The sequence below is a fragment of the Simochromis diagramma genome, unplaced genomic scaffold (assembly GCF_900408965.1).
Source record: "Simochromis diagramma unplaced genomic scaffold, fSimDia1.1 OVJJ01000361.1, whole genome shotgun sequence".
Taxonomy (NCBI): Eukaryota; Metazoa; Chordata; class Actinopteri; order Cichliformes; family Cichlidae; genus Simochromis; species Simochromis diagramma.
The window spans coordinates 7,882,812-7,899,121 of record NW_024386860.1 but is presented as its reverse complement, the minus strand read 5'-3'; the positions used below and the strand labels follow the sequence as shown (position 1 = coordinate 7,899,121).

Below are 16,310 nucleotides of genomic sequence, written 5' to 3'. Positions count from 1 at the left end.
GTGAAAATAGCCTCCACAACCTCTAATAGAGCACATTTGGGATGTGGTAGAACTGGAGATTTGGCTCATGATTGTGCGGCTGACAAAGCTGCAATAACTGTGATGCTATATGTACCAAAATCTCTGAGAGATTTTTCCTGCACCTTGTTTAATCCATGCCATGACAAGGAAAGGGGGAGGAGTGGAAAACATTGCTGGGCAGAAAGCTGCTTGGATTACAGTTTTTAGCCTGATACCGCCAGGCCCAACTTGGGAAAAGTGGAAGAAAATTGATGGACTGTATATGGAGTGGCTCCAACATTTGACTGTACATTACGTCATCACTCTCTGCTGCTGCAGTAGGCGGTATAATTCCAACCTTGTGCATTAAAACGGTACTGTAGAATGCTATCATAAAGGACATTTGTTCCTTGTCCCTTGCTCCTTGTTCTTGTGTGACCAATTTATTGTCAAAGACGCTGCCAGCAGTTGACCACAGAGATGAACTTTATGATGCAGTTTCCTGCTCAGTAGGCACAGAGGCGGGTATGTGACCACTATATTGTTCGGCATCATTTCCTGGAACTTGGCCCTGTTTAAAGTGAGCATAACAGATTTCCCTCCCACAGAGTTACTGTCAGAGTGTTTAGTATTATGTATGGTGCCTGGCTCCGAGTCAGGCAGAATCCACTGTGAAAGACAGAAACATATACTGAAAGGGGTTGTCCCAATGACACCCATTAGGGAAAATTAACAAAGTGCTGGATTTCACTTTGTCTGGTTTTAACCAACACTGTATTCACACCACCCGGAGATGTTTTGGAACAAAGTACTTTTGTTGGGCCCATTTAGGTAAATGACAGGAACAGAAAACAGAAATGATGCCAGGTGAATCATGGTGATGGTGCTCTATTGATCAACAGAGCCACTTGGAAGAAATGTGAGTGATATGAGACTGCAGCATCCCGAGTTTCCATTTCACTCAGAAATGCTTCATCACTGTGCAAATCCTGCACTGTGACTCACACGCCACTATGTATGATTGCTTGGAAAATAGCTATGTGATCATCTATTGCTCAGCCAAGAAGAAAGAGGCCAAAAGAAGAACGGTTGAAAGGGGGTAATAGAGACACATAGAGACACTGGAGTGGACAGAGATGGAAGGCACATATGGAAAGAGAGGCCAAGAGTGAGACAAAAGAATAGATCAGAGAATCATGGTGGGATGTGAAAGATGGCGCTACAGCACATCATTCTTTCTTTCCTGCATTGTGGAGGCATGAGAATTAATGCAAGATTACAGCTACCTTCACTTTTTATCTTTTCCCCTCTTTTTTTCTCTGCCTATACTTTGCTATAATTCCCCAGGGCTATATGTTACCCATCCCTTGACTTTGGAATTACAGTTCTTCCCTCCTCTTCCACTTCTAATCTGTTCCCTTCATTATTCTTTCATTACACATCTCTGTTTCCTTTGTAGTGTCTCTGTGTCTCAGTTCCTCTTTATCCCTTTGCTTTAGGCTGATGTGTCAAATATTCTCTCTGTCAGGTAGCTTAATTTTTGACATGGGGTAAGGGTGGGAAATCACATAAAACAAGGGACTATAAAGTAGTCTGTCGGATTTAGTTTTTGAAGGTGTGTCAGTTTCTTATATGGAAGTTCAATGAGTGTCTAAAAATGCTGATGCTAAAAGTGTTGATGCTAAAAGTGTTGATGCTTGCAGAATTCCTACAAGTTGTGACAATAATACAAATTTTGCAAGTTGTTTTAAAGCTACTTGTTTAAAAATCCTTTTGCATACTAATGAAAAAAATACAAAAGGAAAATCAAAATTAAAAACTGGCCACTTTACTGGTACAGTTAAGAGAATGAACGTTTTGCGCTTGGCAAATGTTATCATATGATCTGAATATGGTGAACAATGGGTCAATAAACATACTTTCCACTTTTCCAGTCATCTTGGTCGACCGTCTTTGTTTTCTTGCAAAGACACCGGAGGCTACTTCAACCAGTCTTTGTTCCCTGAACTCGAAGATGGCTGATGTGTCTGTTTCTTGTCACGAGCTGGGGGTGGGAGTACGAGATGTGCGACAAAGCTGTTGATACAAGAAAACTGGTTGTATAACCAAAGAGCACCATCCAGCATCCCCATCTACTGTCTGTCGTCACTGAAAACTTGTACCTGTGCACCTGTTCTTTTGTTTATGAAATGAATCTCAGTGCAGCCTAGGATTAGGAAGTGTCCTATTCAGCATTCTCTGATATTTGTTAGTGATGGAATCAGGAGAGATAAAATCTACCCAGGATGTGATGTTAAAGAGACACTTGAGTCTGAAAACAGTGCTTTTAAATTATTGGCCAAACTGCATTCCAGTCCTAGTCTAAGTGTATGAACTTTGGATAGTGACCAAAACAGTTAGCTGACTCATGCAGCTAGCATACGTTTCCTTTGCAGAGCAAGGTGCCTGGACATCCAGTGCTTGGAGTAAGACTCTTTAGATGGACCGAGTTGCATTGTGGCATTATTAATTTATTAATGGATGTCCTTTTGGAGGGATTCTGTGGATGTTTAATCCCACCTAGATTGGAAACATACCAAGGATCTTGTATGAAGCTGGAAGACAGCAGGCATATGGGTTACCTTTCTTGCTCTGCGCTAGTTATGAAATAGGTCCCAGGGAGCTGCAATAAATGGGTTAATGGAGTGCATTTAATTTTTTTTAGTCAGCTATTAAGAAACAAATCAGCATAATGGCAATATTTAGAGGCAAGCAGAAATCGTCTTGATTAAAGGCTGCAAATGAAGCAATGGCCTTCTCAAAAAGTGTGGGCTGTTGGTGTTATATTGGGTCATTTCAATGCTATGCTGAGACCAGCACCAGCACGATCATTTATATTTTCACGGGGCTTGGCTTTTGAACACATGTTTATATTTATACTAATTATGACAGCTGTAATTCTTGAGTAACATTTGAATATACAATTCTGTATTTAGTTGGCTTAAAGTGGATGAAATAGTAATTGTTTAAACAAGCACAAGTACATTCATTTCATTGAACCACTCATCTTACGCGGTTTTAACAAAAACTGGTTTCATTTTTAATATGTTTCACTTTTGTGTCACCTGGAACAAATCGACCATTCTGCTGGCTTCAGCAAATAGTAACCACACTAATCACTTTATGTATTAATGGACTGGGTACATCCACTTCCACTATTTTCTTCCTGCATATTCCTTACCTCTACAGTACTTATCTCTCTCGTTGCCACCTGCTTATTACTTTGTTTCCTTCATTCCTCAATTGCACGGACTTGTATAATCCACTTCAGTCTCATACTTTGTCCTCTTTCATCCTAATCACTTCTCCCTTCAGCTGCAGCTCCATTAGGTAATGAGTCAATACAGCTACTGTATCTATGACTAAAAGCCTTTTGTAAAAATGCCCTATTCTTGGATAAGTCAACGTAATCCACAGCTATGCAGGATGATAAGTCGTATTTAAGTTGGTGCAAGACTGATTACTTCTTCCACCATATGACAGACGTCTTGTTAGTAAATCTCTACAGCATGGAGAGATGATTATGGCTGGGTCGATATCAGGGACGAGTGGCTGTATTGATGTTAGATAGCTGATGGGAAGAATTTCTTCCCTCCCTCCTTCATAGCCAGAAACACAGTGAAGAAAAGAGAGTTTAGAAGAATCAAAGTGTCTAAGTGTGCACAAGCTGCCTTAGTCTTAGCTACTTCCCAGGAACCCTGTCAAGTGTAGAGAGAGCTGTTTGGGATCCAGCCAACCCCATCAACAAATCACATCCATGGCTAGTGTAGATCTATAAATAAGTCTATGTTAAAGTAGAGCAAGTTTGCAAGGATCCTATCGCCTTTCCTCTTTGAACAGGACTGAAAAAATATTAACGAGCACTTTTGAGCCAACTATGTTTGGAATGCGTGTCTTTGAGTGCAACTGCTCCACAAGGGGGCTATTATTACCTGCAGGGAGTGTCGATTGTTTAGAGCTGCTCATGGTCATCAAGTCCCCCGCTAGAAAGAAACTGCAGCTGGGTAGATGTTTATGTTGTCTTCAGATCGTAAACCCATGGTGGTTTTTGTTTTTCAGTTCCAAGCTTATGGGATTTGACATCAATCAGTTTCATCGGTCAGGCAAGATCCCCTCCCAGCACAAAGACTTGTATGACTATACTGTGGATAAGCCACTTAGATCCTCATGATAATTGTTTATGTGAGCAGTAAATACCAAAATAGGCTGTGGTACAGCCTTTAAAAACCCAAAGAGATTCTGAAGAGATTTCATGTCTAAGAATGAATGGTATGTCTGTCAATGACAGACAGCTTATCTTGCTCCAAGAAATGGCCTACAGTTGCTTTGAAAATGAAAAACATTATTTGCAATATATGCAAGTTGGGGATGTTCCACGTTAAGGGTCTAAGCAGGGCAGGAAATTTAAGAAGAATATCATGGATGGGCATGGGTTGTTCTAAAGCCTATTTTATTAAGGCCATTTATTTATTTATTTATTTAGCTAAGTCATTACCTTCTCAATGTCCTGGTCAAACACATACTTTAAGCTTTGGCCCATGTCTAGATTGAATTCAAAGGTTCCTAGACAAACCAAACTATTAATTATGACTGTGATTCAACCTTATGCATTTCATAGCGTGTTCCTTATAAGCTTAGTTAGATTTTTACGCAAGGGGTACTCTTTTTGAGCTGAGAGTCAGTGAGGCTCATGATAAAATCACTTTTAACTTCCCTTTAAGAGATCCTGCGGGCCCCCATGGACATATAGGCCCACGATTAGTCAGGCAAGTCTTTTCATTGCAAGGGAGAGAGAGAGGGAGAGAGAGAGAGAGGAAGGAGGGGGTTGTTTTGAGCGGAGAGGGGGTCACCTTTTGTGCAAATATATCAACCAAGTAGACTGCCACCAGCATCAAATTTCCGTGTGTGTGTGAGAGAGAGACACGAAGAGTGCGCTGGACTCATTTTCCAGAGTGAGCGAGCGACAGAGAGTGAGAGAGGTTCAGAAAGCTTTGGAGCGTTTAAAGAAGAAACGACTTGCTGCTGTGCAACATTTCCACTCTGTTCACCCTTAAAAGACACCGTAAATACATTTTCCCGAAAAAGTTGGAAACGCGGCCATGGACGGGATAACATACGGACGCACGCTGCTCTTGTGCACCTTGCTCCTCTGGGTATTTCAAGGTAAGTGTCTTTAGTACTTTCCGTTATATTTCAAACGGACTCACTCCTCCTGATTAACTTTCCCATGCTGATGACAGCGTGCTGACAGGATTTCTATGCCTTCGGGCTGAAAATGTATACTTTCTTTTTTTTAGTAGGGGAGTCCGACTTTGAGATGTCCGCCGCTTAAGCCACAAACCTGTCTGTCGGCTGCGTGCCGCAGCGGCTTATTAAGTTCTGAGCTATTTCATTAAGTTTGCCGTGTCTGTAATTTATTGTTTTGTCCTGAGAAACCGTAACCGACTTATTTACAAATGAGTGAAGCAGGACAAACCGAATCTAGTGGAAACCGGATTTATTCCCGGTTCAGCTTTGCACCAGACACAGGTCGCGCAGTCTCGATGAGTTGTTCACTAACGGGATGTTGCATGTTGCACCTTTGGCTGTGTGTGGATGTGCGGGAGTTGCATTTCTGCAGCTAAATGCACTTTTTGACTGCGGTACTTCAGTTTGGTGTGCTACCCCCCCCCCCAAAAAAAGAAAAAAAAACCGAAACCCGACAACAGCAACAACAACACACAAACAAACAAACAAAATGCCCCCCAACAAGAAGAAAAGATGTCCAAGTTCAGATAAAGTAGCCCGTAGCTGGAAGAGAATCTACAAAAAGCTTTAAATCCTCTGATCACTTCAGTGAATCTCTTACCCTGGAGTGAAAGTCATAAGCTTTTATTGTGAAGACCATGTTGCTCCTCTCTTATTCTGTCTCATTCACGTCTGGCTGCTGCGGTGCAGTTTCCAGCGCTTTGATGTCTGATCTGCGGGATTTTCTGTCTCCTGTGTTGGCAGTGAGCCTTACCCTAAGCACCCCTAGGTGCTGCCAGAGAAACTAAGCCAGTTTAAATGCAACTTGATTTTGGCCTTGCATGTTCTTTGTCAGAGAAAAGTTTAGGATTGTGATCAAAGCCCATATTTCAGAGAGATGATGTGGAGCTGCATCAGGTTTATAGCTGTTCTAAGTGTGGCTGAGGCGATCTCTCCTCATAATATCACTGTAATATTTCATTGCTTAATTTCCTTAAAACATGGACTACATCATGATTTTTTTTTGGCATTTTCCACATGCATGAGAAAGGTAGAGGTGTAGTCAAGAGTGGTAGCTTTGTGGTTGTCTATGGCAATAATAGACATTGTGGGTTCAGCACTTAAGATGACCTGAAGGATGATGGTTATCTTTTTGTCTTCTCTTACACTCTGTTTCCTGCATCACATCACAACAGTTGTGCTTTGCTGTCTGTTTGCCCTTTATTGAGCTTTAAACAGGTACCTACAAAAAAAGTGCCCTGTAATTAATGAAGTAAGTAGTGCATCACGCATCAGGCAGCTGTGCCGCATTGATTTAAAGGCTTGGCTCCAGGTGCTGTGCTCCCCCCTACCCGCCTGCCCCATTCCCTCTGTGCCACGCCCTAGAGTTGCTGCTGGAAGGTCTGCTTAAGTCTGAGGATAAATCTTTCCTTTCCTTTTTTCCTTGGAGGTAAAGTTTGTCGAAGTTCTCTTTTTCTTTGTCTTTCTTTTGGCTTGGCTTTGTCTAATAATACCATCTTGTTATCTTGGGATTGTTTCATACAGACCTACATTCTCAAGTCTGCTGTCTCTTAAGTAGAGATTGTGCACATAGGAGAAGTTAAGCTTTAATGCCAGTCAGGGCATTTCACTTCCACTTGCATTTCCATTTTCTACATGCAAGCAGTGCAAGCTCCAACTGTGTCAGTGGTGAACATGGACCTGAGCTAAATAGAACAGATGCACAAATATAAACCACCCGGTAGTCATATTTTATAGTTTGTTTGAGACTGTTCGGGCATGGGAAAAAAAGTTATCTACAAATGGTACAACCACTCATGATAGCCACAGATACCATGACAGCACCCTCTACTGACTGTAAACATTTTGACAGGAACAGTGAAGGAAGTGAGGAGTTACAGAACTTCAAAGTGTGCAACGAAGAAGGTCAGAGAGGATTACAGTCACTGGAAAAGTTGGACTATTAAAAGATATCATAATTATTTCTGAGGTTAAAATGTAAAAGGACAGTAAAATTATTCTTTTGGTAATGATATTTATTTCTACTTTTTTTCTATCACAGTCTGAGTGCTAAAGACGGATACAGTTTATAGAGGCTTAGGATTTATTTATTTATTTATTATAGGTCTTACCATCTATGTGTACTGGAGCCAACGGGCACCTCTACATTGGATGTGTTGGATGCACATGCTCTTAGTTTACTCAAAAGGAAAAAGGCCGTATGTACGGGCATGCCAGTAATTATTTAAGTGACACATGTATATGTGTACTATGGCAGCCTGGATCACCCTTAGGTGCTCAGCATGCTGACGCCCTGAGTCATACTGACCCACTGACCCGTTCACTCACACATTCCTCCTGTAGGAATCAGCATTGAAAAAATTTGTAAGTCTGTTGGAAATTAGCAACACAATATTTACACCTGAGACAAAAAAAAACAATTAGAAAAAATTCAATTGGTGAAGTTAGTGTTTTGTGTTATTGCTTTTGTAAAATATAAACAGTAAAGTTTCTGAAGTTTAAGGCTGTTTTAAGTATACTTACAGGTTATAGCCTCCCACACCCCCCAATACCTCTAGAAGACACACTCTGTGATGCAGAGTAAAGAAAAGCAGAGTTTAAGTCAACAGTGCGTTCTTTGTGGTTGTGTGTATGACAAAAATGATAAGAGTATTTTTTTGTGGGAATTTACTGTAAATGTTTGTCTCAACTTTTTATCTGTGACCAACCTGTGGTGTTAGAAAGAGCCTGTGGTGTTGGTGTAGATGATGGTGGTTGACTTTCTCACACTATGCTTCCTGCAATGTCTTTCTCTGGCATCCCTAATAGTAACAAATGCAGTTTTCATGAATTAAAAAAAAAAATCAGAATCTGTCATTTTTAACCAAACATTAAGCTTTTTACCTTATGTTTTCTTAAGTTCACTTACTCTAATGGATATTTTATTTCCAATTGGACCCTTCACGCCTCAAAAAGTGCCCTGTAATATAGTATATTTATAGTCAACAGTGGCTTCTTTGTGGTTTTGTATATGTCAAAAATAAGTTTATCAAAATTTGTTAGTGGGTATTTGCATAAGTTGTGTTAACACCATAGCTATGATCAGCCAGTGGTAATTTAAAGGAACATGTGGTCGTGGTGCCCATACTCTTTTCATCCTTTCTCATGCTGTGCTTCCTTTTTTGGAGAAAAAGTTTCTTAAAGTTCTGTTGTCAGTGTTTTTGTGTTGTTTGTGTTGTAAAACACACACATTAAAGTGACTGTAAAGGTTTTTTTTTTATCCTAATGAAAAGTACTGTGGGATTATGGTAAAAACTACTAAAGATAGTCAAGATGGTTACGAACAAGTGAAGAGAATCATTTTGACAAGCATCAGCTGAGTTCAAGGTGTTATCCCCTAACATGTACGGTCAGCCTCTTTGTCTAACACCGCCCTAATTCCCACAGTCATTTCCTCACGTTTAATTTCTGTGCCCCCTGCCAGACCAGCTTCAAAAGTGCACCCCCTGCAGCGATGTGTAATTATTATGGTATTAGGTCAGAAAAAGAGCCATTTAGCCGCAAGGAGGTAGAATCTAGAAGACCTTTTTCACGGCTGTCCTGGGTCACTTGGTTTGAATTTTGAGGAACCACACGCTTGTATCCATTCTTAAATTTGTGAATCCTACAATGGATATGTTTGCACTGAAAGAACCCAAAAACATAGATACCTAGTTAATGTGCACTGCACTGGAGTCTGACGTTCAATACTGGGAAGAAGCAACATACGTATCTCAGTGTTATTTAAGCCTCTGGGGGTGGTGGGTTTGGAGTGGGAAGGCTGTAATTATGATGTTTGGGAATATATGTGTCTGTGTGACAGTAACGAAATAAATCACTGATGGAATGAGAGGCATACCTGTGGACGCGTCATAGCTTGCCCTGCGATGTGTGTGTTTGTTTGTCTTCACCTCAAATTCTATGGAAAAGGACTTCCTTTCTCACTTTAAAGCCCCCTCTGACCACAATTCACAGGCAGTAATCCACATATAAACAAACAGTTAAAATGCGCTTTTCACCTCACCATCTCGAGACAGTTTTATAGGTGAAAAGCTGGAGACTCTTCACTGCCAGGTTGCATTCTTGTGCTTTAAATGGATTTGACTCAGTCGAACAACCTCTGGCCACAAATTGAACATTATTCAGTCAAAGTAAAGGGCACATTCAGGTTTGACTTGTGGTTGGAAGTCCATTTAGTAATCACTGGGTTTAGAGAAGGGGATTTTAGCATGCCCGCTAGTGTTTATAATTCGCAGTGAGTAAAACGTTAAAGCCCTTTGCAGCAGTTCGATAGGGCGCTAATGTTAGCTCATGAGCTGGCACTCAGCCCTGATAGTCTACTGGGAATCTACAGATGGTAGACTGTGTGGTTAATCTTGGAAAAATCAGTCAGTAAGAACGAGAGAAGGATGTGGCTCGCAAATGTAATGGAAAAGTTTTTTGTCACTCTCATATATGACAAGAGTGTCAGAATGGCAAGGCAAAACTGTGATTACACACACACACACACACACGCAAACAAAAGGTCTGTTTCTCCAGATTTGCTTTGTCTATGTTCCCATCTCTCTCACTCTATAATCATGTTTCTTATTACTTGTCTCATCTTTGTATTCCTCTGTCTGCTTTACATGCTGTCTTGGTCTGGTTGGTCTTTATATCTTTTATCTTGAAAAAAAAAATATTTTAAAGTCCCTGCATTATAACTTATAAAGATTTAATGTTTCTTTTTTCTTTTTTTTGTTGGTGAGGCTTCTGGTTGCTTTTACACCCATCTCTAGAGCTGTTATATGACAGATTTTTGGCCACTAGACACGTCCTTGTTTTGCACTTTCCAGTGCACTAATTTCAGTAATCATGTCTGACTCTGTCACAGTTTGCATTTGAATATTTATTTAGATTTGTTTTAGTAGAAAAATATTAAAGCTACTACTTTATAATAATGCCACAAATATTAAGCAGTAACCAATGTAATCATATGGTTTGGCCTGTTTGTTTTAAGGCTTGCCATTAGTGGATGTGTAAAGAACGAAGGAAGGAAGCGGAGAGGAAGGGTAGGATGGAGACAGATCAAGGGATGGGATGAGAGATGATTACAGCTCACTATTGTCTTGCCACTGTGTAGTCTTGTTCTTCTTATCCCAGGGGAGGAAGTTGACAGCAGTGGGTAATTTCAAATACAACCTTGAAAAGAAGCACTCCCTTAATTGTGCGTCCTTGCCTCAAAATGTGTATATGTGGTGGCAAATTGGGGCTGGCGGTTGCAATTCAGGGTTGCAGCAAAATTGAAAATTCACACAAAGCTTTTTCAAGAGACGAGGTTAAGTGCTACCAGTCCATTTAGCAGGAGAGTGCCGAAGCAACATGCAGATAAAAACCGTTATGTCTCACTGTGTTTGGGGGAGGAAGGTACAAAATAGGAGCAATGGCTTGAGCTCTTTTATATATCCAGTGTTTTAATCTGTGCCATAAAACAAAAACGAGCTACAGTCATTTGTTTCTGCCACACAACATGGATTCGCAAATCCTGTCCTGTGCAGTAGTTTTCGGCAATGAAATAGCAGCCAAGAGACAGATAAAACTGACAAAAGTGATAAAGGCAGAGATAGCGGGAGTAAGATCAATCAGACTGAGTGTGTCTGGATTGACGAATGCCAATTAGGAATGGGGAATGTCACGGAGAAAGCCTGCATCTGTGGCCAAGAAGATCATTTTCTTGGCAGTGGAGAAGAAATCCTAACCCCTGTGCCCCTCCAACCTTAAAGCCTCCATCTGACTGTTGGCTGGCAGAAGGTCCTCAGGGAGCCCCGCAAGCTGTTGCTTTTCAGACATCAACAGTTGCCTCAGCAGCAGTTGTTGAATGCAACCCCTCCAAAAAAGCCCTGTCACCCCCCTTCCTTCACACACTAACACTTGGGGTCCATTACCACCTTGTGTCTTTCCATACCACTGGCTTTGTCTGGTATGGCGAAAGGCGAGAGTAAAATTGTAGAACTGGTGCTGTGAATGCACTCGGAACTAAACTTGGTTGGTCTGTGGTTCATTGTGTATTTATCAAACATTTTAATAAAGGCTACTGAAAAATGAGGGTGAATTTTTACACACTTCATGTGCCACTAAAGTATAGTTTTCTAAATGTGGACAGAGACCTGAATGGACCCCTCTCCCAGGAATTTTTTCGAGGGTGGGGCTGCACTATAGTGGAGCCTCGAGGGATTTTTACTTCTTTTATCTGTATCACATAATGATAAGAAGGAGATGAGGATGACTTGAAGTTCAGTAGGTAACCGAGTTTTTTCTATTTACTCAAACTTCTCCAGTGGTTTTCCCAAACCTCAATGAGTAATCTTTCTTTTAAGCCACATTTCATGCCCTATCACCCTGTTCCATCTGTCAGAACATTCCTGTGCCCCTTGAGTTTAATCTAGTTAATGGTTAAACACCAGTGGTTAACCTCTCCAGTATGATTGGTCACTGTTTGACAATGAGATCTTATTGCTTTAACTAGGCCATGGGGACCTGGGAGACTGGAGTAGTGAACATTAATCCTTTGCAATGGGAAGGAAGAGGTAAAGCAGAATGCGGAGGAGGGGGAGGGGGCTTGTGGAGGCATCTGTGGGTTAGGCTCAGAGGCGGTGTTTGTGTTACACCTCTAGCAAACACCTTTGTGGGTGTTTGGTTCTTTGAATTGGATGTTTTCTATGACTTCATGCCTTTATGTGTGAGAGCATGTTACCTGAGAGCAAGTCCATAACATAGTCACTGAACAGCTCCAGTGTCAGTTTCAGAGGCTTTGAGTTAAAGAATTCACCTGAGGACATAGTTGGCCTTTGTTTTATGGAGGCTTTACTTTACCAGAGCCACGCTGAAGCATCGACCATAACACTTAAGTTTTCTTTGCTCCTCTCTGCCTGTGTGAACTTGAGTTTGAAAGAGAAGAGTAGAGGAGTAACGTTTCCATGTCCTGACTGTTAATGTTCTTCGCAAGTCCCATCTTGTGGAAGTCTCTTTTGCTCTGTTGCATTTCTCTCTGGAATTTGGTTGTCAGTCTCTTTACTGCTCTCGACTTTATCTTCTCTACGTCTCTCAAACTCATTAGTGTTTCTGATCCAGTAACCTCTTTTTGTTTTTTATATTTCATCCATTATCTGTCTATCAACCACATCAGGACCTAATACATGCATCCTTTATCCTCCTGAGCATGTGTTGTCGAAACATCACCACAGCTCGAGCAGAAGGAGCCAATAGAAGCAGCATCTCTCAAATCCGTGGATTTTCGATGCAGTGAGGAAAAGGAGTCATTTTTTTATAACTGACATTTCAGCTGATGACAATATTCAAACCAGAAGGGGTTTGACTCGCTGAGCAGCAACTTTCTGATTTTGTAACAGTATTTGTAAAGTTGCATCAGTTTGGTGCAGTAGCAGAGAGCATTTATGCCCGTCTTTGTTGGCAGCGCCGAAACGGAACCATGTGGGTTTGTTCCCCGGTTGCCTCCATATATCGGTAATACAAGAGGAGTCAACTTTCATGTTTTCATTTTTTATTTAGTCTAACAGAAAAATGTCCAAATGTGTTCCTGGCCCATATGAATATTACATCCAAAATCAATAGCATTCAATTGGGTTATGACTCCATCGGTTAAATGACTCCCCAACTGCATGTCTGTGAATTCTTCAGAACAACAATCATGATATGATGGATAGTTATTGTGGGTATAATGGCAGACTAACATAGCGCCTAATTGATTTAGTCTCTTGTTATTAAGGACTAAAGTAATTATAATCCTAGTAGTTTGCCGCAAAAGCATCTCGCATTCTGCCCCAGCAGGCATAGTGCAGCATTAAGACTACATTTACTTAACCATTATTCTTACTGAATTATTATCAAGCGGTTGGGACCTACGCGTTCTATGCACTGATGCAGTAATTTGATGGAGCACTTGTGAATCATGAGACTGGGTATTTGGTCTTTGAGAGAGGCTGAGAGGTCTAGGATAGGAGTTTGGTGGACCTGCTTTGATCCCATTTCCCACTCACACCATCCTCACACACTCATACTCTTTGAGATTTGTCTCCACGGAGAATGATGAAAGATATGCCAACTCTTCATGTTGATTAGCAGTCTAGGCGTGTGCACTGCTCTTTGTGTGTATGCGTGTGCCTGTGCATTGAAAGCTGTGTGTGAGGGTGGGATTGGTTAATGGCAGGGGCAGAGAGGACACATGTTCAATAATAAGGCCTGACAAAGAGGGACAGGCAGAGGGAGGGATAGAGGGAGGATGGGAGGATGATGGAGCATTCGGTATGTCAGTGCTTTTCATTTTCATCGCTCCCTTCTTCTTACAGCTAGAAATCAATATTATGATAACTAAAATATGCTCCCACATTGAACTTTATCACAATATGATCAATCACGTAACAAAAGCAGACTGCATACACAGAGCTAAGCATATAAGGGCTTATTTTGCTTGGAATTATTGATTTAAACTAGGAGTGCAACTAAGAATTGATGCTGTAATCATTTAATTGCTATTTTAACTATAGCAATATTGAAGAAAGACAAAAAAAAGTTATGATTGCATCTGTAATTTGGATCTGTGCATAAAAGATGACATAATTCATCATCACTTGAATGATAATTATACTAGTGAATACAAATGAAGCTGCATAACTCAGCTTTTTATGTGATCTCTCCTACACCCTGGATTTGTAGACCTCTATATGTGAACAAGTGTACTTAATCATCTTTTTTTCATACATTGTCCTGATTAGAGGTTATGTGACATGAGAGGTTTTTAGGCAGTAGTAGTAGATAGTAGTAGAGTAATAGCAGAGACAGAAGCTATGAGGCAGGGTAAGATACAAGTGTATTCCACTCAACCGTTCACACATGCTGTAGCTTTGGGACTCCTCAGAGCTTCACTGTGTTATGTATTTTACAAGGAGGACTCTCTGCACCTGAACAGTGCTACATTGTTAAGGCATTCCTGTAGGCTGTTGGAATGCAGGTATTAATACTGGGCAGATTACACACATAGCAGAGAGAGAAAGAAAGAGAGGGAGAGAGTCAAGGAAAGAAAGGAGTGAGAGGCATGTAGAAGAGAGGAGGTGCAGAGTAAAGGGAGCAGAGCAAGGCAGCAGGGTTGCCCAGTGAAGTATGGTACTTACTGAAGTATAGTTGTAACTATGTGGGAGTTCATGTCTAGAATGCAAACCACATTAACAGAACTAGTAGATGTGTGTACATGTCACAAAGGGGAGAGTTCGCGCTGGGTGTGGGGCCAGACGTTGCTCTGTGTGTGGGCACTCGTCACTTGAAGCAGCTAAAGCTGTTAGAAGCATGTGAACATTACTGCAACCCCAACATAACTTAGAATCCGGACTTAACAGAAGTTATAAATAGGTGTATGTGTGTGTTCAATCCCATGTCAATGGCAGTACCAGCTTGTGATGGGACAGTGGTGAGTTTGTAGGCAAGCCCACACGAGAATGCAGAAAGGGTCCTCAACGGCTTGAACAATCCCACTTTTTCTTTTCTCTTTCATTTTCTTTCTTAACTCTTACTGGCTTTCCCCCCATTTGCTTCAGCATAAGTAAAAATTTTCTTTAATCTTTTTTTCTCTCTTAAGGATGCTAGCTTAACTTCTCTCTTTTTGATCATTTTGATAGTTTCTTTTATTAGACTCTGTCTTTTTTTGATTTACAGTGTATCATACGACGCTGCAATGGTTGTGGCTCCTAGTTTACCAGCTGGTGGTATATGATCCAGCCTGTCAGAGAAAAAGCCTGTTCTCCTTGGCAAGGAAGTTAGCAGGTTAAAGCTAGCCAAAAATCTACCATCTATCACATACACCCTTTTCTGTAGCCCCTCACCCACATACAAACTCTCCACCTCGCCCCATCTGTTTGTGTTTGTGTGTATGTGTGCCTATTTGGCACAGATAAAGGGGCAGTTGGTGTAACGGTTCACAAGAGCACCAAAGCCCGGCCCACTATCGGCATGACAGGGCAAAGATAGTTAAGGCTCAGGGTGCCGGAATAAGCAAAGCTAATGCTAACTCTCTGCTTATATACACTTAGAGGTGCTTCATGCTAGGAGCAGTTTGAGGAGATCCAGACCTTATGGTTATGATGCTACCAGCCAAACAATGTCATGCTTGTCTTCCTGCTGCTATCAGCCTGCTCTCTCTACTCCCGCCTTGGTTATATCCAAGTGTCAAAGCAGTACTGACTGTCCTTCACTGAATAATCCTCCCCTTCTACCCACTTCTTCCTGTTTTCCACTCTTTCTTGGCTTTCTCCCAATGCACAGTTAGCTAGTTTAGCAGGAAGGAGGAAACTGGCAGTGGGTACAGGTGAAGCAGAAAGAACCGGACAGTCATAGACTTAAGATTTTAATTGCACCGGCTGTATCTTACGCTTTCACATTATCTCTTTTTTTTATCTCTCCTATTAGCCACCCAGGCCTTTTTGCCTGTTTCACCTTCATTCAGCTACTTTTATGTCCTCATATCTTTTCTTGCTACTGATATCATCATTGGTAGTCCTTCAATTTTGTTTCGCTCATTTGACTTTTTACACCACATCCCAGTGCCAGGGCCTTCTTCTGCTGTTTCTCGTCATCTATTCCCACTCGACTATGTGGTCAGAGCCCCTGCAGTGGATTATCAGTCAGTTGACTCACAAAGGGCAGCTAAAGCCTCCAGTACAAACATGAGACAATATCCAAATGATTGGCTGCTTGGCTCTGGACCATGGAAACAAGCCGCTATATCAGGCTGAGCCAGGCTTGGTCCACAGGTCTGCCCATAGACCACATTATGCTGTAACACTGATACAGTGCTTTTGTTTGTTTGCTGCAACTGGCTTCTGGTGCAGCACAATCCAAAATGGAATAAATTATCAGATGAATATAGAAACTGTGATCGATTGCTTTTACATGCAGTTATAATGCGTATTACTGAGAGGTAGAGTTTACTATGCGGAATTCATGTAAAGTAATTACAG

At 41.3% G+C, this 16,310-nt stretch overlaps 1 protein-coding gene across 3 annotated transcripts in view; it reads left to right on the top strand.

Annotated features, from left to right (window-relative positions):
• Positions 1-4,898: 4,898 nt before the first annotated feature.
• Positions 4,899-16,310, top strand: part of bcam (basal cell adhesion molecule (Lutheran blood group)) — a 47,740-nt gene continuing 36,328 nt past the window's right edge. For all 3 annotated transcript variants that reach the window (XM_040030300.1, XM_040030299.1, XM_040030298.1), the window contains exon 1: positions 4,899-5,202. In XM_040030300.1, the coding sequence (XP_039886234.1) occupies positions 5,139-5,202 (64 nt within the window). In that variant the 5' untranslated portion in view covers positions 4,899-5,138. The remainder of the gene's footprint in view (positions 5,203-16,310) is intronic.